This window comes from Prunus persica, chromosome G1, assembly GCF_000346465.2.
Source record: "Prunus persica cultivar Lovell chromosome G1, Prunus_persica_NCBIv2, whole genome shotgun sequence".
NCBI classification, from domain to species: Eukaryota; Viridiplantae; Streptophyta; class Magnoliopsida; order Rosales; family Rosaceae; genus Prunus; species Prunus persica.
The window spans coordinates 24,333,418-24,360,806 of record NC_034009.1 but is presented as its reverse complement, the minus strand read 5'-3'; the positions used below and the strand labels follow the sequence as shown (position 1 = coordinate 24,360,806).

The window sequence follows — 27,389 nt, the reverse complement described above, 5'->3', positions numbered from 1 at the left end:
GGCCATTTAGTATGACTTGTTGAATTATGAAAGCATGTTGCTGGTTAGGATTTTTAATTTATGTATGTTGCATGTTGAAAATTTTTGTTGGGTTTGCTTAAATTACAGGGGAGACTCTGCCAAATTTTTGGTAGAAAGTCTCGGTTTCTTCGTAAGTGGGCCCGGCATCGGGTAGATGTCGGAACAAAGACGGGGTCCGCTTCGGTTTCCTGGAAATTCCGGAGCGGATCCTATCAGAATCCATTCTCCATTGAAGGTGGGGATAGGGAATCCCCGATATGAATATTACAGTTATGAAGGCGGGAATGGGGAAAAAAGCTTAATGGGATGGGGATGGAAATGCCATGCCCACCCCTGATTCGACCCATTGCCATCCCTAGTTCAAAACCACTTGAGTTACAAGGTGGATGCATACACAACATAATCTTAATTTATAAAAGATGAAAACTATATAAACTGATTTTTCCTTAGTAATTCATATGATCATTATACATTATATATATATACAAGTCTGTAGAGAACCATCTTCGCACACAACATAGCAAGATTTGAGTGAAGAAACTACATGGTGATGGAGATGGTGGCAGCAATCGAATGTAGTAGTCCAGTAAGGGAAACCAAAAAGAAGAACTCCATAGGTGCAACAATGGCTTGAGAGAAACAAAGTAACAGAAAAATAAAAATAATGCCCATTGAAAGGCAACAAGTGAAGGAGCTCATGGGCTCATGGAAGGAAAGAATAAAATGACGGGCTGACATACAAGTCAAATGTATAGTGCATGGGCTCATGGAAGGAAAGAAAAAACATGACGGGCTGACATACAAGTCAAATGTACATAGGAAACAACTCTAGGCACCTGAGAAACATAACTCTACCTAGGAATCACCCTTTAGGTAGGATAGAGAGCATGCGGTAAGTGGGAAAATAAAGGCCAGAAAGTAGTGCACAAAGAGAGAGAAACCCAATTTTTAAAAGTAAAGGGATGGGGAAGAAAAAAACCACAAAAAAAAAAAAAAAAAAACAAACAAACAAACACTTGCCATTGGGCATAGACAAAAAAGAGGGAAAAAAAAAACCATGTAAGAGTTTCACGGTGAGATAGACAAAAAAAAAGGAGCGTGAGCAAGACAGGCTCTTGAGACAAGTTCATAAACAAATTATGTTTTTTTTAAATAAAATAAATATAAGAAAATGAGAGCAAAACCCAGCACGTGGGAAGCATAGAAATATAGAGCTCAAGAAAGAGAGCTAAGCAAAGGGATATCAGTGGTGTGAAGAGTAAAACAAGAAGATTACAAAAAAAAAAAAAAAAAAAACCAAAAATGTTGAAAATGGAAGAGAGAGAAAAGAGAACTCCTTGATAGGGAGGGAGAGTCTCTCAGATAAACAGAGAAAGAAGCTCAAAATAAAGAAAGTGGAGGGAGATTTCAAGAAAATGAGAGAAACCAATGATACAGAGGTATGGTCTTTGAGGGAAAACAGACAAAAAGATGGAGCTTATGAGAACAAGAAGCTCAAGAAGGTAAGGAAAATTTGCTGCTCAGTTTCAGCAGAGAGAAGTGGCCCAACATTGATGGATAACAAGGGGCCGGCGAGCCATAAGAGGGATAGGCAACGGCTGTGCAAGAGAATAACAACAGCAAGATAGCATGGCATGAGAGAGATAAAGGCCGGCGAGGAGAAGACTCGGTGAGTGGTGACGAGGCTCGCGAAGGAAACAGAAATCTGGCCATCATGGCCAAGGGAGATAAATGGAGCTGCTGTGGGTTGCCCCGGGAGAGCTCAATGGAGGGGATGGTCTGCAATAAAGACGGCGCGACGGAGACACAAAAATAACGGGCTAATAGAAGAAAAGGTTGCAGTGGTAAAAGAAAGGTGTGGCTACAGCTAAGGTGGAAAGGAAAAACATATTCGTCTTTGAGAAGAGGAGATGAAAAAGCACTATACATAAACAAAAACCCTTAAGGGTGAGGAGTGAGGAGTGAGGAGTGCCAACGACTCTCAATTTGGTAATTAGAGGATCGCTAATCGGCATTAGCCATTAGCTCTGATACCATGTAGAAACTTATTTTTCCATAGTCATTCATATGATTATTATACAATACACACACACACACACACATATATATATGAAGTCTGTGGAGAACAATCTACAATTACAGCAAGCTACTATCATAAACTTAAATATGGAGTTATGGCCTAATAACAACATTACTGACAACTGACAACTGACCATTTCCTATCATTAGTAGGATTAATTATTGTAACTCCCTAATAAAAACATAAATCCATTTATCGTAGAAACCATAGCTAGCTAGGTTTGGTTCTCCTAATACTTGATGGGCACAGCTATCAGAGGGTGAGCCATCCGTAAACTGAGGCCAAACTTCTCTTCCATGTTCATTTTTTCCGGCACAACTCCATCTTCAAGCTTCCAATTATCAAACGAGTTAATAAGCAAACCCAACATCAAATTCAACATTCTCATCGCCAAAGGCAACCCAGGACATATTCTCCTCCCGCCACCAAATGGAATAAGCTCAAAGTTCTGGCCAGTAACGTCGATATCCAATCCCAAAAACCTCTCAGGAATAAATGAGGTAGGGTTGTCCCAAATTCTGGGGTCTCTGCCGATGGCCCATGCGTTGACCAAAACTTGTGCACCCTTTGGTACAATGTAAGTGTAGATTTCTACGTCTGCTTGGGCTCTACGAGGGAGAAGAAGTGGGACAACTGGGTGCAGCCGGAAGGTCTCTTTGATTATGGCTTGTATATGTAAGGGAGCCGAGTGATGTCTGATTCCTTCACTGGTTTTCCTTTGCCAATGACCTGCTTCAGCTCCTCTTGTGCTTTTGACAGCTTTTCAGGGTTGTGTAATAGCTCAGCCATTGCCCATTCTAGTGTGGCTGAAGTTGTATCTGTGGCCGCACCAAATAAATCCTAATTCACCAAAAAGTTAATTAGTCAATAAATTAATATGGGCACATAGACATATAATGACGAAATAAAATTATATATATATATATATATTTTTGTACAAGCAATATAGGGAAATTCGAACACAAAACATTAATCAGTGTAGACATTGTTTATAGTACTAACATAAACAAAAACAGAAACAACAATAATAAGTTATAATTGTAAAATCTAAGCAGTTTAATTATGAATTCAGACAAGGTCATCAAGAACAATTAGTAGAGATAGAGTAGAGTAGTAATATAGCAATAAGTAGCAACTATCCAACATATCATTCCCTGTGACATAATCACGTGACTTCCTTGATTCTAACCTTTGGACGATCATGCGGTCAAAAAGATCAATCATCTTCTGGAAGTGCTTGCCCAAACGGCGCCGTATCCCCATGGGATCAACCTTCTTAAGCACAGGAAAATAAACAGCCAAGTTTGGTTTCGCAATCTCCTCCATAATATATACTCCATACCGACTCCTTGAACTCTCTAGCCCTCTCACTGTTCAGGTCCGCTAAATCCACAGAGAACACAGTCCGCGACATCAAATTGAGTGTAGTTTTGAAAGCAGCCCTTCCAACTTCAACCGCCTTACCCTTCACAGTGCTTTCCTTAACGTCAGCTATGAGCTCCTACACTTTTAGGTGACGGTTAGCCTGGTTGGCGCCGAGAACTTTGGCCGCGAAAAGCTGGGTGTTGCATATTTTGCGGAGGTTTCTCCAAGTGGGGGAAACCGTCAGCTAGGGCATGCCGTACTTTGTTGATGTGTAACCCTTAAGCTGAATGCCTTGGAGCCAAAGTCACAAAGTCCTTTCTATTTCATTTTGTAAGTTTTATTTTTTTTTAATGTAATTTGAGCCATTGGATCATAGTCCAAGTGGCCTCTTATCTTGCCTAGGATCTAAATGTCAGATTATGACAAGTGGGATCATCTCATAGGATGATAGGATCAAAGGCTAGGATTTAATTCCCTTGTAAATCAGTTGGAGAAGCAGCTCACTTTTCTCACTCATATACCAATATACAAAAACAGTGGAATATGATGAATAGCAATATCTGAAGTTTTTCTACTTTTTTGAGAGCAACATTCTCTTCCTCACACTCACTCTGTGATCTCTTCATTCTTCCCAAAACATCCAAAATGCTAAAAACATTGAATTCTAACATGGCCTCAGAGCCAGGTTCGATTGTTTGAGCTGGGCGTGAATCTGTGAACAGGGAGTAGGAATTGATTTGAGCTGGGTCTGAGCTCCTTCTACGATTGCAGCTGAGATTTCTTGAATCCAATGTCTAATATGTCAGGATCGGGCACTACTGAGCTTCGCACACCAGTTTTCAATGGACAAAACTATGAGTTCTGGAGCATTCGGATGAAAACAATACTGAAATCTCACGGATTGTGGGATCTGGTTGAACATGGCTTCAATGCTTCAGATCCAAAGAAGGAAAAGGAGATGGAAGAGACTAAGGTTGCTGAGAAGTCTACGATGGCTGAGCTTCTGATGAAGGATGCTCGTGCACTTGGATTGATCCAAAGTGCTGTCTCAGATCAGCTCTTCCCCAGAATAGTGAATGAGGAGACCTCAAAGGGTGCTTGGGATATTTTGAAGCTGGAATTCAGAGGAGATAAACAGGTACGAAATGTAAAACTGCAAGGATTGCGTAGAGAATTTGAATATACTCGCATGAAAGACAGTGAATCCCTATCTGTATATCTTGCTAGATTGTTTGAGATTTTGAACCACTGCTCTGTGATTGAACACTCCAAGGATCTTGAGATTCTTGAAATTCAAGAAGTAGTTGCTTCTCTGAGGAGCTTTGAGCTCAGATTGGATCGACACAATGAGAACTCTACAGAAATGTCCTTTACTAGTCTGAATATTGAAGAAAAGAATTCTAAGAGTGGAGTTTCTTCTGGAGATCAAAAACCTCAAAAGAATTGGAAATCTAACTATGGGAATAAAACGGCTTGTAAACACTGTGAGAAACTGCATTTTGGCAAATGTTGGTTTGAAGGAAAGCCTAAATACAAAGGGTGTGGGAAATTTGGACATATGCTCAGAGAGTGTCATGGAAATAAAAATGTACAAAAATTGAACTATGCAAATCAAGTTGAAGAAACTGGAATCCTATTCTATGCATGCAATGCTGTGATAGATGTGAAGGAAAATCATTCTTGGTACATTGACAGTGGCTGTAGTAACCACATGACAGGTGATGAGAGTCTGTTAGTCAATATATAAAGAAATTTGACTTCTAAAGTAAAGATGGGTACTAGAGAAATAGTTCCAGTTGCAGGAAAAGGGACTCTTGTGATAAAAACCAAGTTGGGTAAGAAGCACATTCAAGAAGTAATGCTTGTAACTAGTCTTGAAGAAAATCTGCTTAGTGTTGGGCAAATGATGGAGCATAGGTACTATCTTGTGTTTGGAGAGAATATGGTGAATGTTTATGATGATCAGTCACTGAGAAATCTGATTGTGAGGGTTCAAATGACCAATAACAGATGCTTTCCACTTACAATAATGCCTGCAAATGATTTGGCCTTAAAGGCAGGTGTTACACACTGCTTGCAGACATGGCATAAGAGATTGGGGCACTTAAAAGAAAGAAGCATAAAACTGCTTGAGGATCAAGGCATGGTACATGGCTTACCTCATTTGGGGCAAATTTCAGTAGTATGTGAAGGCTGCATGCTAGGAAAGCAACACAGAGATTCTTTCCCTTTGGAGTTCACTTGGAGAGCTACAAGTCCTTTGGAATTGGTTCACACAGACATCTGTGGACCAATGAAGACTGAATCCATCTCTGGAAATAGGTATTTCTTGCTGTTTACTGACGATTGCACTAGAATGTCATGGGTATATTTCATCAGAAACAAGTCAAGTGCACTCGAATGTTTTAAAAAGATCAAGGCTATGACTGAGCTGCAAAGTGGATATAAGATAAAAGGCCTGAGGAGTGACAGGGGTGGAGAGTTTTATTCAGTGAATTTAACAAGTTCTGTGATGAATTTGGAATTCAAAGGCAGCTAACTATAGCATACTCCCCTCAGCAAAATGGAGTTGCTGAGAGAAAGAACGGGACAGTAATGGAAATGGCAAAATCTATACTGCATGAGAAGGGTATGTCTTATGATTTTTAGGCTAAAGCTGTAAATACTGCAGTCTATCTACTAAATAGATATCCCACCAAGTCTCTCAAGAAGGTAACACCATTTGAAGCTTATACTGGCAGAAAACCAGGAATTGCACACTTAAAGATATTTGGATCTCCTTGTCATGTGCTCATTCCTTCAGCATTAAGGCATAAACTTGAAGAAAATAGCCACAAGTGTATATTCGTGGGTTATGGACTCTGTGAAAAGGGCTACAGGCTATTTGATCCAAGCACTAGAAAGGTTATTCTGTCCAGAGATGTGCAGTTTGATGAGAATAGCTCATGGAAGTGGGAGAATGCAAGTGCAGGAGAAATGACAGTCCCTGTGTCTACTGAAAATCAAAATTGTAATCCAAGTCAAAGCTTGGATACACAAATGCAAATGGATGAAGGAATCACACAACAAAATGAACCAAGTCAAGGCTTGGATACACCAATCCAAATGGATGAAGGCTTTACTCTGCAAAATGAAGGAATAAGTGAAAGTTCTCAAGCTATAGATCACACACCAAAGAAATGGAGATGTGTTAACGAAATCATGGCTCAGTGCAATATGTGCATTGTGGAACCTGACAGTTTTGAAGAAGCTGATCTAGATGAGTCATGGAGAAATGCAATGAAGGCTGAGCTGGAAATGATTGAGAAAAATAATACATGGAAACTAGTGGACAGACCATTTGGCAAGCCAATTATTGGTGTCAAGTGGGTCTACAAAACTATACTAAATCTGGATGGATCTGTGCAGAAAAACAAGGCCAGACTTGTGGCAAAAGGCTACTCTCAGAAGCCTGGAATAGACTATAATGAGACGTTTGCTCCAGTAGCAAGATTGGATACTATTAGAACATTGATAGCACTTGCTACACAGAAGGAATGGAATCTATATCAACTGGATGTAAAATCTGCCTTTCTGAATGGAGTGTTAAAGGAAGAGGTTTATGTGGAGCAGTCACAGGATTTTGTGAAGGAAAATGAAGAAATCAGAGTGTATAAGTTGAATAAGGCCCTGTATGGACTAAAGCAAGCTCCAAGAGTCTGGTATGATGAGATAGACTCTTACTTCAACAGGGCAGGATTCAAGAAAAGTCCTAGTGAAGCAACACTTTATGTCAAAACAAGTGAAGATTCAGGTATTCTTATTGTCTCACTCTATATGGATGATATTGTCTATACTGGAAGTTGTCCAAAGTTACTTGAAGAGTTCAAAAATGATATGATGCAACATTACGAAATGTCTGATCTTGGACTACTCTACCATTTTCTTGGGATGGGAGTATTACAAACAGATAAACATATCTTTCTTCATCAGAAGAAATATGCATTGACAGTGATTGAAAAGTTTGGATTGAAGGACTGCAAGTCTGTGGTAACTCCACTAGTTGCAAGTGAAAGGTTGTGCAAAGAAGATGGCAGTGAGGCAGCAAATGAGAGTGAATATAGACAGATTGTAGGTAGCCTGCTCTATTTGACAGCTACAAGACCAGACATAATGTTTGCTTCTAGCTTGCTTGCTAGATTCATGCATAATCCTACTAGAAAACACATGGGAACAGCCATGAGGGAATTGAGATACATTCAGGGCACACTTGACTTTGGAATTGAATTTATAAAAGGGAAGACAACTACCTTGATTGGGTATTGTGACAGTGACTGGGCAGGAAGTGAAGATGATAGAAGAAGTACTTCAGGATATGCATTCACACTAGGATCTGGGATGTTCTCATGGGCATCAATTAAACAAAACACAGTAGCCTTGTCCACTGCAGAGGCAGAATATGTTAGTGCTGTTGAAGCAACATCACAAGCTAAATGGCTAAGGTTCATACTTGAAGATTTTGGAGAGGAACAAGTGGAAGGTACACCAATTTTGTGTGATAACACCTCTGCCATAGCAATGGCAAAGAATCCAGTTTTCCACCAGAAAACCAGACATATTAGCCGAAAGTTTCATTTCATTCGAGAAGCTATTCAAGCAAAGGAGATTGAACTAACCTACTGTAAATCAGAAGATCAGATTGCAGACATACTAACCAAGGCTTTGTCCAAGGATCGTTTTGTGTATCTAAGAGACCTACTTGGTGTGAAATCAGCTAAAGGGTTAGAAGGGAGTGTTGATGTGTAACCCTTAAGCTGAATGCCTTGGAGCCAAAGTCACAAAGTCCTTTCTATTTCATTTTATAAGTTTTATTTTTTTCTGATGTAATTTGAGCCATTGGATCATAGTCCAAGTGGCCTCTTATCTTGCCTAGGATCTAAATGTCAGATTATGACAAGTGGGATCATCTCATAGGATGATAGGATCAAAGGCTAGGATTTAATTCCCTTGTAAATCAGTTAGAGAAGTAGCTCACTTCTCTCACTCATATACCAATATACAAAAACAGTGGAATATGATGAATAGCAATATCTGAAGTTTTTCTACTTTTCTGAGAGCAACGTTCTCTTCCTCACACTCACTCTGTGATCTCTTCATTCTTCCCAAAACATCCAAAATGCTGAAAACATTGAATTCTAACATACTTAGCATGCTTGCAGGCTTGGACTGCATCCGGGATAGTTCAGTTGCAGAAGAATTGGTTGTGGGTGCGGAGGACTTGTTTGGTCACGGCGGATGCAGAAGAATTGGTTGTGGGTGCGGAGGACTTGTTTGGTCACTGCGGATGAAGAAACTACGACTGTTGTTATTTGGCCGAGTTGTAAAGTCATAACGGGGCCATAGCGTTGTGAAAGCTTGGTTAGAGAGAGATGGGGTTTGTTTCCAAGCTCTAGAAGATTTCCAATGAAGGGAAATGGGTTTGGTCCAGGTGGAAGCCTTGTGGGATTTGATGATCTTCTTGCAAAGGAATAATAGAGGGTATGGATTGAGATCCATGCAACTATAAGACACAATAGTATGAAACTCAAGAAATCCATCTCTCTCTCTCTCTCTCTCTCTCTCTCTCTCTCTCTCTCTCTCTCTCTCTCTCTCTCTCTCTCTCCTCCCCAACTCAAGAAATTCATATCTAATTTTCTATTACATATTATGCATTATATATATGTGTATATCTTTTAGGAGACAGATAGGGAAAGACAACTATTTATACTATTATTTAACAAGCTGGCCTGGAGTGACATCAAGAAAATGAAGGTATATCTACTAGTTTTTTGGTATAGTTCATGCCCGTGAATTATTGACCATGGAAAAAGACAAGGAAAAATGCATAAAGTAATGTATTTTCCCTTTTTTGGTCGAAAGCATCAAGTAATTTAATGTTTAATTAGATGACTGAGAGGGTTTTCACATCGTGGTAAATATCAAAGCTTTTCAGTCTTTTTGTCATAGTCAAAATTTCCGCGCTTACACCTCCAATCCACTAACCTCTATGTCTTTTTTGCACCACAACTCCTTCTCTTCCCTGTGCTTTCATCCGATGCTTTCATCAATTGCTATTTGTGACTCTGTAAATGCCATACGTCATTTCCCTTCTTGTCTACATTGATTTTCTATTTCTTTTTATAGGGATATCCTCGCTGATTTGGGTTTGGCTTTTACTTGGTCTTGGTTTGAATTTGGCTTATTTTTGTTTCGTTTTGAGTTTAGTGAGGTGTTGTACTGCCGGTTCCTCCACCCTAGAAAGATCCAATCAATAAGAATACCAACTCTTCTTAATAGTTTCAGTGGCACAAGCATTCACAAGATCTTTTTGAATTGTTAAAGCTATTAGCTTGAGATTCCTTGGAGCATTTTCTAACACAATAGCCTTAACTTTCTCATCATGATCAGCAAGAAATTGTAAGAGCTCCAAATAATTATCTCTGTTGTTTGAAGTGTCACTCTCATCATGGCCATAAAAATGAAGACCTTGCTTCAACAAAAATTTCACGCAATCAAGAGAAGCTATCAAACAAATATGATCATCAATACGAGTTTGGTCTGATTACTTGCCTAAAACTGTTTGGATGTATTGCTTCTAATTCATTAGATCTACATAATATTGTTTATATTGATTATGAACACTTCCAACACCTCCAATATGATTCTTAATTCTTTCTTTCTTCTTCCAATTTATGAAACCCATCTTTGTGAAGGCATCACTACACCCTTGACCAATTTTGAAATTGAATTTGAAGAGATAACAACAAAAGCAAAATGCAATATCTTTACTTATACTATACTCTAACCAGTCAAACTCATCAAACCACTTGACATTAAAGCGTCGATCATACCCTGAAAGATCGATTTGTGGAAATGTGTGATTCTTAGGGAGACAGGGACCTTTTTGTAAATGCTCTTCGAACTTCATCTCGAATGTTAGGATCATAATCCAACATTTGACGTCGAAGTCCAGGGTCTGTAGGAAGATTATTCATAAGATTTTGCAACTCACTTTCTTTCGAACTACCCACATCTCTTGAGTTTGAACTACCCATATTATCTGAACTAGAAGTAGTTGATGAGAACTTTCTCTTAAAGTATCGTTCCATAACTTTCTATTCAAAAAACAAACAAACAAATTAGTAATCCAAATTGCCAAGATTTATTCTAACTAACCAAAATATATAAGAATCTTCATTAATTAATAAACACAAAAATTAATCCAATTTATACAAACAAACAAATATGATATAATTTTGACCCCAAAAAAAACCAAATACAATATAATCAAAAACTCCTAATAAATACAATCGACAACAACAACTAATCAAGAAAAATAAAAACATACAAAAATATTTATTAATCAATTAAAGCATAAAAAAAAAGATTAGAAATTAGGATAATATACTTTCAATTGGAGGGATGAAATCCATCAAATTAAAACATACAAACTAACATATTTTAATTAATTAAAAACTCTAATTCATTCAAACTAATTGACATATTAATCAATCTCATCAAAGCATAAAAAGATTAGGAAATATGATAACATACTTTCAATTTTGAGAGCAAATTTCAAACCAAATTGAATTTGGGGTTTGGTGCCGTCATTGGATGAGGAAATCGGCGGCGCCGGAGGGTGATCCATGTGGGGAGGCCGTCGAATTGGGCGAAGGTTGGGTAGAATTAGGGCTTGGAGTTAGGGATTTAGGGTTTCCCCCAATCTGTTTTATCGGGCAACAACTACTACTGGATTTTTTTTTTTAACCTAGCCAAAACGACGTCATTTTGACCAGGTTTAATAAAATAAAAAAATTTTAAAACCACTTAAGTGGCACAACGTCATTTTGAAGTCACGAAAAAAAATAAAAAATTGAAGCGCACGCACAACAAGCTTCTTGCTGGCTGTGGCTGCTCCTTCTTTGGGGGCATTTCATCAAACACCTTTTGGACAATTTGCAGGGGTCAAGTTATTGGCCTCCTATGGTGGATTCCAGGCTTGAAGGGGTTAGTTGACGCCATTGCCCCTATGTGGATCCGTCACTGCTCCATTCCCATCTTGTGGGATTAGAAATGGGAAGTTTATTCCCAAGAAGTTCAATTCATGAACTAAATGAGCCCTAGGGCCTTCAAAAGGTAAGACCGCTGCTGACGAAGTGACTATGATGGTTGCGGTAGCACGAATACCTGGCAGCGGTGGTGATGGTTAACGAAGAAGTGCTTGCCTAGATTCCGACTTGGAGAAGAATCTAGGACTGTGTGAAAGACAGGAATGAGAAAGGAATGATTATATATATATATATATTGTATTGTTTAATTTTAAAAGGATTAAAAAAAAATTTATATTTGTATTTTGAAAGTTAAACTTTTTATAAATAAAAAAACTGGTTTTTTTATTATTATTTATGGACCAAATTGCCCTTGCACTACCAGTTGAAGTTGCTCCACAGGACAATGATCAATGAAGTCTAGTTCGGTGAAAAGGGTAATGATGTGTAGAACAGTGGTCTCAGGTTATATCCCCGTGTCACCTTGGTATGTAGTGTGTGTGAGCAAATATTTTCCCCTTCCTAATTTTGGACACACAAAAAAATATGTATATAGTAGAGAAGAAAACGGAGGATCTGGATTTGACCCACAACTAAAAAGTTAAAGTAATGAGGGATATTTATTCTCTACTCATGAATAGTATGTGTGCCGGATTATTAGTATCTAATAATACAACAAACACATGTGCTGAGGGTTTGTTTCTAGTGTCAGCAAACAGCTTCAGTTGCTAGGTTAGCAAACAGCTAAGGGTTTGTTTCATTTTGGGGGTTTGTTCTTCAGAACCGAAAACAAGTTAACTTAGTTGGAATTCTTAAGCTTCATTCTTTTAAAAAACAAGCCTATTCATAATTGGGCTGTTCCCATAGAGAAATAAAGGCAAAAAGTCACTTTTGTTATAAACTAAAGAGATTATGGAGAGAATTGAGATATAGAGAAAGTATAGAAACTGATCTCTTCATTGAATGTTAGTTCTCTCTATCTTTGCAGGCAAGAGGGTTGCCTATTTATAGGCATGTTAAATGGCACCCGTGAATAAAAGAGAAGACATAATGATGTTTCTACCCAATTATCACTGTTCACCTTTTGACTATGTGGGCTTCACCCATTCTACTTTACAACACTCCCCCTTGGAGACCACATGTTCCTAGATTGGTTGCCTCATTAAAACCTTGCTTGGAAAAACCCAGTGGGAAAAAACCTAAGCGAAGGAAAAAGAGTACAACTTTATTTGGGACATAAAGGTAATACGCTCATGTTGCCTCGTTAAAACCTTGCTAGGAAAAACCCGGTGGGGAAAAACCCTAGTCGAAGGAAAAAGAGTACAACGCGCATATGTCCTGTGTTAGAGGACTCTTGAATGCTCCCCCTGATTTTGCATGCTCCAACTTGATTTCTTGCAGAGTTGTCGTAAGCCGATGCCATGCACTAACTTTTGGAATGTACATTTCGGCAATGATTTAGTGAAGAGATCTGCCAGGTTATCGCTTGAGCGGATTTGTCTGACTTTAATTTCTTGACTCTTCTGGAGCTCGTGTGTATAGAAAAACTTTGGTGATATGTGCTTAGTCCTGTCACCCTTGATATGAGTATAGAAAAACCTTGCCAGTAAAAACCCAGTGGGACAAAAACTGGTCGAAGGGAAAAAAAAGTACATAACCATGTGTAACATAAAATTCTGTGTATATTGACATGCGTGCGACACTGCCTCGTTAAAACCTTGCTAGGAAAAACCCAGTGGGATAAAAACCTGGACGAAGGAAAAAGAGTACAGTGTGAAAAGGTCTTTATTGACAGCACGCTCCCCCCTGATGAATATCTCCCCCTGAAAACTTCATGACTAGCTTTTTCCAGTAAGTGACCATAGAGATTTCCAGAGTCCGCATATCTAATAACACTTGGGCTATTTATAAGTTTACTCAAAAATATGCCTGTATATGGTGTTATGCTGAGATAGCATCAAATATGCCTTACATCATCCCAAATATATGGAGTTGAGCTCTATCTGGAAAATACAATGTACGGTCCAATATACTTCCGGAAAATCCTTAAAGTGTCCAACGGATAATCCTCATAAAAATGCTTCAATACTTTCTTAGTATAAGCAAGAATCTCGTTGGCATAATGCTCGATCTTTAAGTCGAGACAAATATTTCTTGAACTCTTCAGAAGCTTTAATGTGTTGCAAACACATTATAATCAATGTACTCACTGAGGCAATTTATGCACATTAGTATTGAGTACAGATTTTGTGCTTCAGGCACATGTCCTTCAGGGACTTGCTTCATGCAAGTTCAATCCTTTCAAGGATTTTGTTTAAAGGGATTAAACTTTATGACACATTATATAGCTTTAAACCAGCTATTTATACATCTTTAAGGAATCACTACTGGTGATATGCTCCGTGCATTTAATAACCCTTAAAGATAACATGTTGGTCTCCGTAAATGTGCAATAAGGAGGCACAATTGAATCTGTAAATATGGAGAAAACCTAACATTCCTTGTTTCTGCCAGAAACATTGTGTCATACAAAGTAGGTATATTCCCTTTTATTCCGAACACCCAAGTATAAATTTCAGTATTAACATCTTTTGGGGTTCGTACAGTGGGTTTGTTCTTTCACGTTCATTCTCATCTATAATGGAATTACCTCATTCCATTTTGGCCAATGATATTGTCGACATTTAATAATTGAACGTGGTTCCAATTAACACAGCCCATTGATGATTTGAGTAGCTACTCTAAAACCAAAAATTGTCATTCATCAATTCATGATCCCATCATTCTCATTTGCATGCGCATGCATCAATTATAAGCATTTCTTTGCTTTTGGGTACCCAAGCCACTCTAGGGGGCTGTTATTATGTGAGAATGTGGATTATAACCTCCAATGGAGCGTTATTTTACATAGGGCGTGGAAAATCTCCATTTTTGGGAGTTGGAACATTCAGAACCCATACATCTGTTATGCTGCAGGCATGCCACAGATTAATGCATACATGTCAATTAATTTATGGGACTTTAACCCATATAATGTGCTACGTATTAGGCGTGCACAATATCAATATTGACATGTCAAAGGATTGTCCTTTCGGGACTTCAATCCCCATCATTTGCTACGTAACAGGCGTGCATCATATTGATCACTGCTATACCCATATTCTGTTCTTATGGGACTTTAATCTGTGCAGTGTATTATCAATGTATCCAACTTGCAATCTGTAAAATTTGCGTTAATAATTCATGGATACATACAAGCCATTCTTTTGGAACGGACTTATCTCCCCATTTGGTTACCTTTCAAGATAAAATATCAAGTAAGTATATAAGCATAAAACAACACAAGTATTGCTTACATCCTTAGGTGGGAGAAACTTTTCTCAAGTATCATTCAAGCTCGTATCGGCCCAGTAAATATAATGTAGCGCTTGATGATCTAGTTATATCCTGCAAGAGCAAAAATCACAACTCTTTTGCCTCTGTCAAAACAAATAACCCTCAGAGTTAGGATCACTTCATGGACTCTTTCTTCAGATGTTCATTCTAAAGAAATAAAGTCTCTTATGAACAGAGAGTTACAAAAAGAGAAAAAATGCAAAAAAAATGTGATATTGATTGCAAGGTAAGATAAGCAATCAGGGAAGGAAGCTGGTGGGAGCAGACAACAAGCTCAGCCATCAAGGAAGGAAGCTGGTGGGAGCAAACAACAAGCTCTCATTTCTCCTAGTCTAGAAGAACTTCCGGAGATTAGAGCATAAGGTCGCCTTCACAGTTCCCTGATGTGGCGGAAACGTGATCAGGGATAGTCTCGCTTCCTGAATGGATGATCAGAGATAGTCTTGCTTCTCGGGCATATTGAGTGCTCACTGATAAGAAAAATAAGTAGATATCGCATCACTAGGTATGGAGAAAACTGGATGTCTTCTGCAAAGAAAATTTCGTTAGTAACACATTTATACACAAATACAATGAATAGGTAGAACCTGTGAATTCCAAATTAACCATAGGAAAATTGCGAGATTCTCGGGATACTTTTGAAAAAGTAGCTCCGTGAAATCCGTAAAGCAAGATCGGTTTTGACGAAAATAATACTTGAAAACGCCGAAAGTGCCGACAAATATTAATGGAGGCCGCATGAAGTTTTGGAATCTGGAAAAGAAAAAGAGAATATGGGGATCTGAGATAATATTGGGATCCTGGAAACTGTAGCCATATTTCCTCCTATAGATATTGCCTTTGCAAAACTTGATTGGAGCAACTGCGTTTCAACTCAACTTCCTTCATTTTCTGAAACTTTAGTTTTTCTAAGACTTTCTTCTAAACCTTCTTAAAATGGCTTCCTCTTCTTCCTGCCCAAATTATTTCAATTTAAATGATGCTCCCACAACTACCAATGATGCCAAAGTTTGGCGTCCATCCTTTGTATCCCAAAATCGTCATCTCACAGTTAATGATTCTGTGATGATGAATGATGCTACTGCTGTCATAGTAGCTAGGAATTTCATTATTCCAATGGATGAAATGTTGTTGACAGGGAGATCTGAGGAAGAGGCTATTGATGACTCAATGGCTTTTAGCATTCAGAGTGCTGCTTCTGTTTCTAACATGGCTGATCGTTTGCGTGCTAGAGCAAACGAGGTTGAGAGGTTAACAACTGAAAATTCGTCTCTCCAAAGAATGCTTCATGAGTCTCAACAGGAGGTTGAGAAACTTAAAGGAGAGAATAATGCCTTGTTGAAACTGGTGAGTTCGTACTCTGTTGATACACTGAGAAGGCTAGACATGCTGCAGGTCTCCAATGAAAGAATTTTGGGAGACCACGAGAGGCTCATGGCTAAGCTTAAGAGGCGTCGTCCTCTTCCTTCAGAGGCTTCCAGAACATAATGTATTTTTTATAGATTTTACAGGGCCTGCACCTTTATTGCAGGTGGAAAAAAAAATCTATCTGTTGTATGTTCCTGTTATAATAATTGCGCACATTCTTAAACTTGCACCTGTGGTTTTTACGTCTTTTCAAAATGACGGTTTGGAACCTTGTGCCTTATAGATTCAAATAACCTCATCGACTCTCCCAAATTTCATATTTCAACGTATGGGAGCCCGGAACTTTTGGCTTGGGCTAAACACAAACTCAGAATTTATTTGCCCTTTTCAAATGGACATGAAATATGAATTGAGTAAAAGCCACTATATACCCACAACTTCAAGTTCAGGACCTCTCATATAGTTGGATACATGGGCTTCCGGCGCAGATATAACAAAATATGTGGGGAGGGTTATCCATTTCACGGTGTATTTTTAACAACCGGAATTCACAAAATATATTTCTTACTTGAGGTGTCGATTATAACAGAATCGAACTTTATTAAATTCATCATTTTCTTATGCCAAAGAAATATGTGGCGTACCACAATTTGCAATAATACCTCAAGAGTTGTCCATTTAATTGTTGGAACTTCAGGTTCTCAACACTGTTAGATTTTGAACCTCAAGCCAAAATCACATATTCTCATGGTATGGACATTTTTACAATTTTCTGTACATATTTCTGGACTTCAAGCCCTTACATAATTGTCCATATCTTGAGGAACTTCTGGCATCTCATTTAATTGCTCATCCATGAGTTTAAGGAACTGCAGGTTCCCTTTTGAATAGTGATAGTTTACCCAAAATGGTAAATATTTATGCATACATCACTATTCATGTATACGGCACTATTCATGTGTACAGTACATTTGCCAGTACAGTTATCATCCATGTGTACGGCATTATGAAACAATACGGTACTGTCACATCATTAAGGAACCCCAGGTCTTTATTTACATGTCAGGGATCAAGGACCCTCAAGTCCAATCACATATTTACAAATATAGTACCGGAGAGACTGCTAGCTCTCATATTAACATCATCATCATCAAGGATCTTCAAGTCCTGATGTAATTGTATGATGAGGATCAAGGAACTTCTGGTCCTGATCTGCATACTGTAAAAACTCATCATACAGCACAATTAAAAATAAATTGCTGGTAAATAAATTACTGGTATGGACAATAAACCCGCACCATACTTTAAATAAATGTAAATGTGCGATAAAGTAAATTGATAAATTAAATTGCTTGCTGTATGGACGTTAATCCCGCACCATACCTTAAATAAAATTAAATGTGCGGTAAATTAAATTCATAAAGTAAACGTGCTTGTATGGGCACTAATTCTGCTCCATACTTTTAAATAAAAGTAAAGGCATGGGCGATAAACCCGCGCCACCCTTTTAAATAAATACTGTTGTATGGGTAATAAACCTACACCATACAGTAAATAATGTACAGTAAAGTAATTTCATAAAGTATGAGGGTCAATTCCACATCATACTTTAAGTAAAAGTAAATTTGCGATAAAGTAAACGTGCTTGTATGGGCACTAATTCTGCTCCATACATTTAAATAAAAGTAAAGGCATGGGCGATAAACCTGCGCCACCCTTTTAAATAGATACTGTTGTATGGGTAATAAACCTACACCATACAATAAATATAATATATTATATTACCATTAATATTAATATTAAATAATATAGGATAATAATAAATGAAAAGATGGTGGGAAGCTCATCATTTCGGTGGGTGCTATTCTTTATCATGTTTTTGTTAATTGTAGCTAAAAAAAATGATGGATATCAAGCTTGCTACTGCCTTTCCACCTGCAGAGCAAGTTAAATAGTATAGGATAATACTAAAGTAATTGAAAGATAAGGAAGCAGAGGACCTTCTTTTTTTTTTCTTTTTTTTTTTTCAATACTATTTCTTCTGTGGCCATGACTACGGGACTAGAGGCCTTCAACTTTTGGTAGTCCTTGGTCGAGAAAAAGCCTCTCTTTCTTTTCTGCATTCAGCAAATCTACCACTTCAGTGCAACAGGGCTGTGATGCTTTGTTGGGGGTAACAGGCAGGCCCTGAGAACTTGATGTGAAGTGAAGAAAAGATGGAACTTTTGTCTGATGTTGATGAATATTTCCCAGCTGGTAAGACCATGGAGATGAGGACAAAACAGACTTGTCTGAGGGAGAGATAAATTTCTGGGTTCGGTGGTGGTTTACGTTGTTGTTGTTGTTGTTGTTGTTGTTGGAAGACATAGGGGAAAGGTACCCAAGAGAGAGAAGAGACTCATCTCTTTCTTTGTTGCTTCTGGAGTTACCATTCAAAGACCAGTCTTCACCTGGAGGCCCAAGCCTGAGCTCCAACTTTTTCTCCTCTGAAGAGCCATGGCTTCTCTCATCTTTTTTTTTCACACGCCAGAAATCAGTGGCTAGGAGGAGGAGGAGGAGCTGCAGGTGGTTGCAGAAAGCAGAGAATTGACTTCAACTGTGTGAGCATGTTCTCTTTCTTCCAAGGCAAAGCCCTTCTCCGAAGAGCACAGAATCAGGCATAGAAAACCAGAGCAACAAATGATGTACCTCATGAGGAAGGAGGAGCTAGAAATGGGAGCTGCCATGATTATTTCACAAGCTAGCTAACCTAAACTCCCACCCACAGATGTAAAATGATGTTTGCTCTTCCGCTAGCTTTTACTCTGTGGTTCTGGCTATGGCTGGGAGAGAGAGACAGAGAGATAGAGAAATCGTGCTGATAACGTGTTATAAACTAAAGAGATTATGGAGAGAATTGAGATATAGAGAAAGTATAGAAACTGATCTCTTCATTGAATGTTAGTTCTCTCTATCTTTGCAGGCAAGAGCGTTGCCTATTTATAGGCATGTTAAATGGCACCCGTGAATAAAAGAGAAGACATAATGATGTTTCTACCCAATTATCACTGTTCACCTTTTGACTATGTGGGCTTCACCCATTCTACTTTACAACAACTTTTAGTTTTTATGGTTTATCACTTCTACCATTAAAGTCCATGCGGTTTCAATTTGATCATTTTTGTCCATATGGTTTGAATTTAATCATTTTTATTCATGTGGTTTCAATTTGAGGCAATTCAAGGACTATCCTCAATTTCTTTCAAATTTTTGTTAGTTGTGTAGGGGCAATTCGGTCCACAAATTATCAAAAAATCCTTTCCTTTTACAAATAAAAAATAAAATAAAATAATTAGTTTTGAAATAGCCTCCCACTCCCCTTCTCCTCTCCCAACCTCTTTCTCTCTCCTCCACCTAGCCCAGATCCACCACAGCCACTACCCAAATCCACCCTCTCTCCATCTCTGTCTCTCTCATTGCTTCGACTTGTGATATATTGGGGAGATTACTAATTACAGTTTTGAAATTGTATCCAAAAATCATGAAGATATGGGGTTTTCGAATTGTAAGGGCCCATTTGGTAACGTTTTTGGAGAATGTTTCTTGAGAATATTTTCTAAGAATGAAAATGAGCAAACGAATTGCATTTTTAGGATTCAAGAATGCATCTGGTATATTAATTGGAAAACATATTCAGAAAATAAAAACAGTGAAAAAGTGTCTGGTGGGGAGAATTTGAGAATAATAATATGTGAGTTATTTTTCAAGTATATTTTTTGCTAATTTATGTCCTAAAATTTTTTTTTAAAAAAAAATCTCATATATTTTTTAAGGCTAAAATTATTATAAACAATGAAAAATGTATCATTTGAGAATAAAAATTCTAATGTTAGAAAAACCTAGATAATAAAATTCTATTATCTTTAGTTTAAAATAAATATGAAATTGAATAATATATGATGGTTTTATCATAAAATTAATATACACTCGTGCAACAAAATAAAATAATGAAGTGCAGCGAAAAAAAATAAAAATTGAAAAAATAACTGACAAATGAAAAAGAAAAAAAATTCAGACCAACAAAAAGAAAAAGAAAAAAAGGCAATCAACCAATACACTAGATAGAAAATGAAAACGATAATTTGGTGTTTTCAGTTTTTGTACATGAGTTTTAATTTATTTTCAGAAAATGAATTCCAATAAAAAATGAAAACGACATACCAAACGAATTTTTGGTAGAAAATGAAAACAGGGCCTTGAAAACATTACCGGCCCCTAATCTTTTTGTTATTTTGAAAATTGTATTGTTTATTTTTGAAAGGAATTGAAAATTTTTTAAATTTTTTTTTAAACTTTAAAAGGAATTGATTTTTTGATAATTTATGGACCAAATTGCCCATGCACAATGAGCTGAAGTTATAAAAAAAAAATTTGACAGAAATTGATGATTATCCTTAAATTGCTTCAAAGTGAAACCACGTACGCAAAAATGATCAAATTGAAACTATAGGGGGCCTTAGTAGTAAAAGAGATAAGCCACAAAGACCAAAAGTAACTTTTTGCCATAAATAAAAGATGTAATTTCCTTTTGAAAATGGCTTGAGAAGCTTGTTTCACTCATCTAAACATTGACCAAATTTGAAAAGTTTGGGGAAAGCTTGCTAATATTTTAAGCATCAACTTGAGTTCAAAGAGCTTCAAGTGGAAGCTAGATATCCCATTTTTTGTTCTATAAAATCCCTTCACCTGAATTTCCAACTTAACTCAACAAGCCAATAATCAACAACAACAAAAAAACAAAAACAAAACCTCCTTTTCATTACAATTCTTTATATTTGAAGATGTTTTCTCTAACAAGCACGCCTTCAATAACATCAGTACTATCAACCTACACCACCTTTGCTGTAGTAGCAATGCTCCTCAGACAGTGATCAATGATGTCTAGCCAACTGGAAAAGGGCAATGATCTGTAGGACAGTGGTCTCATGTTCGAACACTAATGTACCTTAACAGTGAGTGTGAAAAAACATTTTCCCAACCTAAATTTGGCCAACCAAAAAAAGGGAGTATAGAATACGAAGGACCTGGATTTGGCCAACTTAGCCAAGGCTATGCCCCATAGATGAAGGTATTGGACGTTGGCATATTATATGAGTGTGTAGGTCTTATTGTCTTGAGGACTAAGGCTCGAGGTCTTCAATTCAATGGCCTTAAGGTTTCTTGTCAACCACTTTGTCAAAAGTGCTAATTATCCTCTTATTTAAATTGCACTAACCAAAAAGAAGTTAATGTAATGAGGGATATTTATTCTCTACTCATGCATAGTATGTGTGCGAATTATTAGTATCTAATAATACAACAAACGCATGTGCATGAGATTTGAAGTTTACACATATTAAGATTCATTGAATCATAAGAAGAAGAAGAAGAAAAGAGAGCATAAAAAAGATAAGAGAAAAGATTCATTCTTTCTGATATAAGAGCTTAATAAAAAGGAGTGGAAACTAAATATCATTAGACCCAAAAGCCATTATGAAGTATTGTTATGGAAACAATAACTTACAACCATGATTGTTAACAAGTTTCAATACTAACTTAGATAAGTGACATATATAGACTCCATTAAATTTCACAAAATGACTTGGGCAGAGCTCTAAGAGGGTGAGCCATCTGCAAGGTGAGGCCAAATTTCTCTTCCATGTTCAAAGTCTCTGGTATAACCCCATCTTCAAGCTTCCAATCAAAAAAGTTAATGAGTGAACCCAACATCAAGGGCAGAATTCGCATTGCCAATCGCAAGCCAGGACATATTCTCCTCCCACCACCAAATGGGATAAGCTCAAAGTTTTTGCCTATAACATCAATTTGGTCATCCAATCCCAAGAACCTCTCCGGCATAAACGAGCTTGGGTTGTCCCAAATGCTGGGGTCTCTACCGATAGCCCATGCATTTACAAACACTTGTGCACCCTTGGGTACAATATACCCGCAGATTTCAACATCTGAATCGGCTTTGCGAGGGAGAAGCAATGGAGCTGCTGGGTGCAACCGAAGGGTCTCTTTGATTATTGCTTGTAAGTTAGGAAGTCGAGCAATGTCTGCTTCTTCTACTGGTTTTCCTTTGCCAATGATTTGTTCCAGCTCTTGTTGAGCTTTTGATAGCTTTTCAGGGTCGCGTAGCAGCTCAGCCATGGCCCATTCCAATGTGGCTGAAGTTGTATCTGTGCCCGCGGCAAATAGAGCCTTTTTAACATAACAAGTCAGAAAAAAAAATTGGGATTAAAAACCAAAAACAAAAACACCTAACGAGAGTAGACGGTCAGGCCAGTTCGCCCACTCTTTAAACTTAAGTTCAAATCCCTTCTCTCTGTAAATTAAATTAATTGATACAGTAATTTAACTATAATGATGAGCAAAGACAAAACAACTAACCAGAAACAGATGTTGAATTTTGGTCTTGTCCATGTCCTCACTGTTCGCTTCACTGATGTTCAAAAGAGTATCCAACATATCATTGGTTTTGACATAATCATGGGCTTTTCTTGATGCCAATCTTTGGCTAATCATGCGGTCAAAGAGCTGTTCCATCTTGTTGAAATGTTTGATCATGCGCCGCCTAATGCCCTGGGGGTCAATTTTCCGAAGGACAGGAAAAAAGTCCCCCACATTTGGGGTCCCTGCCCCTTCCATCAAACCCCACACAGTCTCCTTGAACTCCCTAGCCATCTCGCTACTTGGGTCAGCTAAATCCACTGAGAAAATAGTACGAGACAGCAGATTGAGAGTAGTTTTGAAAGCGGCCCTTCCAATATCTACCGCCTCACCATTGACCGCACTTTCGTTGACCTGAGATATGAGCTCTTGCACTTTTACGCAGCGGTTGGGTTGGTTGGCGTCGAGGATTTTGGCGGCAAACAATTGAGAGTTGCATATTTGTCGAAGGCTTCTCCATTTGGCCGAAGGTGGTATCCATGGCAGGCTGTCCTGACGAAGGTCACAGGCTTGGATTGCATCTGGGACGGTTCGGTTGGACAAGAATTGGTCATGGGTTTGGAGGACTTGTTTGGCTGTGTTTGGTGAAGAAACAACCACCGTTGTTACTTGGCCTAGTTGCAGAGTTATAATGGGGCCATAGATTTGAGAAAGCTTGGTGAGAGATTGATGGGGTTTGTTGCCAAGCTCTAAAAGATTGCCGATGAAGGGAAATGGCTTTGGTCCAGGTGGGAGAAGATGCCTTTTGGGATTGGCTTTGCTTCGCAGAGCTTGAATAATTGAGAACAACACAGAGAAAAGGCTTAGCAGGACCATACAAAAACTCCAGAAATCCATTCTCTCTGTGGTTCTAATCGTGCGCACACACACATAAAAGTTGAAGGAGGGAGGGAGAGCCTCCCAATCCGACAAGGCTTATCATTTGGACTTAGTTATGCGTCTTGTTTGGACAAAAAGAAAGTTGCTAGCTGGCCGCTAAAACAAAGTCTTTTTAGACGGCCAAATTGGCTTCATTCAAAAGTGTTTTTTTTTTTTTGAACAAAAAAAAAATCATACTTTTTCATTTTTTTTTTCATGGTAAGTACTTGAAAAATCAACCCCGAATAACTTAATAAAAAAAATTACAAAACAAAAGTTTGTGTTCTAGTGGCATGGCTCTGTTTGCTTTTCCTTTAGATATTAGCCTTCGCAAGGTCAATCTACCATCATATTGAAGGGCAACTGGGGTGATTTTACAAAACAAAAATCATACACTAGGATAGGAGTCCACCCTATAATAGATATGGTTTTTTATATGGGTTGCGCATATTGGTCCATTAAAGTTATTTGTCCAATCTCATCAAGACATATTGGGAAAGGCAACTGGGGTGATTTGAAGAAAATGAAGCCATCTAAATTCTTATTATGTGCAAGTCGGTACAAAATTAGGCTCCATCAATCGAAAGAACTAGAGGCCTGCAACTTGCCCATTACTTATGGACAAGGGACAAAGACGTGTTGAGAACGTAACGTGCATCGAATAAACCTTTTTTTTTTTTTTTGGTCGAAAGCACCAAGCAATTTAAGGTCAATTTTATCACACACGACAAAAATTAAGACGGAATTGCAGAGAAAAGAAAGAAACCACTGGAGCCTCTGTGGTCCAAGAGATCGGGGCTATATAAATATGCTATTAAAGTGATTGTGCCGATTAAGTTTTATATTATATATTTATAAAATTTATACAAATCTTAAGCTACACTACTTATATATTTAGTTAACTTCTCAGTCAATATGTAAACATTCTTATATTGTCTTGTATGTAGATAATATATTATATGTACGCATTATCTTGCTCTAGTCCTTTTTTTTTTTTAAAAGTAATTTTATATTGATTTTTCTTCCGTACGTAATGAGGCAAGACGGGGAACCCATTCCCTATTGAATGTGGGAATGGGGAATCCCCAATATAAATATTGGCAGAGTTACAGAGTTATAATGGGGCCATAGATTTGAGAAAGCTTCGTGAGAGAGAGATGGGGTTTGTTGCCAAACTCTAGAAGATTGCCAATAAAGGGAAATGGCTTTGATTCAGGTGGGAGAAGATGCCTTTGGAATTGGCTTTGCTTTGCAGAGCTTGAATAATTGAGAACAACAACACAGAGAAAAGGCTTAGCAGGACCATACAAAAACTCAAGAAATCCATTCTCTCTCTAATTCTAATTGCACAAAAGTTGTTAAATTGAACTATTATAATTCGAATAAATCGAGTTTTGGTCTAAAAAATTCCAAAGAGTTAAAATCATTTAACTTTAAATTCTATAATCAAAATAATTTATCACTCGTAGTGTCTAGCGTTTGGGAGCTATCATTTTCACAGATGCACATCACATGTAAAATAGTAATAAAATAAAATAAGAAGAAGGTAAATGACATACATACAATAATTTATAGCCAAGTCGGCTAGTGGTTTTGTTTTTTCCCATAAACATGCACGAGGGCTAATGGTCTTTTGCAACTGCACATGTCTGCTTTGAAAGAGGATGGTCCTAAACTACTTGAACAAGAAAAGAAAAATGCAACAAGAAAAAAAAGTACAATTTCCTGTCAACTCAAGGGACTTTTCTCACCAAGAAAAGTATACATATATATATATATATGCATGTCAGTCAAAGAATGGGTAGCTACAATTCAAAATAACTGATGATTGACCCCCATTGAATTTTTTTTTCCCAGTAGGAGTTCATGCCTTGTTAGAGCATCCATAATGGGAGGGTGTATAAGGAGTTGTATGTTAAATATACATCCCTTGTTACTGGAATCATCTTCAATAGAGAGATGTAAAAGGTTGTAAACATACATTACCACAATGGAAATGTAAAATAAAATGCACATTTGCATTTATTTTTACATCTTTTGCAGGCGAGACCCACCCAAGAAAATAGAGGAAAAATTATACATCTTAGGTTTACATCGTATCCCATTGGAGCAAAAAACATATTTACACCCTCCGAAAGTGTAAAGGGGATGTAAAAGTAGCTTTACACTCCCAAAAATACACTCCCCCCACTACGAATGCTCTTAGTTATTCTTATTATCAATCAATCTTGAAAATTGAGATGCGTGATGTAGGGAGACGGTACATTCATGCATTTGTGGAAAGAAAGTTTCTTTGTTGTTTTTCTATGAACAGAAGACATGACATGTCTTCGGCTAAATTCACTCTTGCGCACATGTAAGGCAAGGGCTAAGGCTAAGGTAAAAGTAAGGGAAGGGCTGCTACTATTCACGTGAATAGTGGCAGCCTTGCCTTTTTTGGTTCCAACCCAAAAGGGTAGGGCAAGGGCAAGAAAAAAAAAAAGAATATGCAACAAAATATAAACAATTTAGAAATGCAAGAAATAAAATGATTATGCAAGAAAAAAATAAATATGGAAGAAAATATAAACAATTTACAAATGCAAGAAAAAAAAATGATTACAATTTACAAATATTGGAAGGAGAAGAGTTTGTATGAGGATTTGGTGTGGAAAGTGAATAAAATTGTTATGTATTTATAGGGAAAACATCCATAATTTTTTGATTTTTTTTTTTTAAAAAAAAATTTGAATTATTTTCGAATTATTTTCAGTTTTTTTGAATTTTTTTTGCTCGCTGACGTCAGGGCCTTCGGGCTGCAGCCGAGGCAAGATTTGCCCTTGGGCTTGCCCGGGCTGCTTCGCGTGCATTGGAGGTCCAAACCCCAGAATATGGGCCTCTTGCCCTGGCAAAATGGGCTGCGGTGGAGGTGGCCTTAGGATTAACGTCAAAAGACTTCCTGAAAATTTAGGGTCATTCTCAATATAGACTCTCGAGTTTCAATTTCATCAATTTATATTCGATGGTTTTCAAATTTGACCAATTTAGACATTCTTTTAAGTTGACCGTTTGGTTTAACTGATGACATGTCCACTATAGGATCCACTGTTTCTTTAAAAAAAATGATAAATTAATTATATAATATAATAAAATAACATTTAAAAAATCCTTATTAAAAAAAAAAAAAAACCTCCCTCTCTTTCTCTCCATCCCCTTCTCCTCCCAGCTCCCCCACAAGAAATCCAGGCAACCATAAGACACATTTGCATGCAACACAAGAAATCCATCTCTCGCCTAACTCTTAATTAATTTTTGGCACGACTGTTGAGACTTATCGAGAAAGCATGAAAATATCTTTTCAATACTAACTCTTTTAAGTCGTTTATATATATCCCCTAAGCTAAGAGACAAACTTAGGTAAAAACATTTGAGAACAATTTGGGTCCGGACTTATTTGTTACGAGTGGAAGCTTTTACAAGCTATCTCTATTTACCTTAAAGGGGAATTTACATAAATATTATCCAAACTTTTAGGTACGTGCGGGATTATGACATGAATTTTTAATTTTTTCTAGTAACCACTTGAACTATTTAAAGTGTTGAAATATTTACCACCTACGTCCTACTCCTTTAAAAATTTCCGTTAAATCAAGTCACATGCTTCAAATAAGGCCATTTCCATCAATTCACTATAAATAACAATATAAAAATAAAACCAACCTAATTTTTCCACGACTTTTCCATCCCCTTCTAACACTAGTTCTCAGCAGCCGCCAACACCACCC

The 27,389-nt window shown here is 37.6% G+C and overlaps 1 protein-coding gene and 1 pseudogene across 1 annotated transcript; both read right to left on the bottom strand.

Annotated features, from left to right (window-relative positions):
- Positions 2,150-9,085, bottom strand: LOC18793327 (annotated as a pseudogene).
- Positions 21,723-23,730, bottom strand: LOC18792532 (geraniol 8-hydroxylase). Its single transcript, XM_007227429.2, has 2 exons — positions 22,708-23,730; positions 21,723-22,518 (listed from the first exon to the last, which is right to left on the bottom strand). Exons 1-2 carry the CDS (start codon positions 23,602-23,604, stop codon positions 21,898-21,900), a joined length of 1,518 nt encoding a protein of 505 aa, XP_007227491.1. The 5' UTR covers positions 23,605-23,730; the 3' UTR covers positions 21,723-21,897.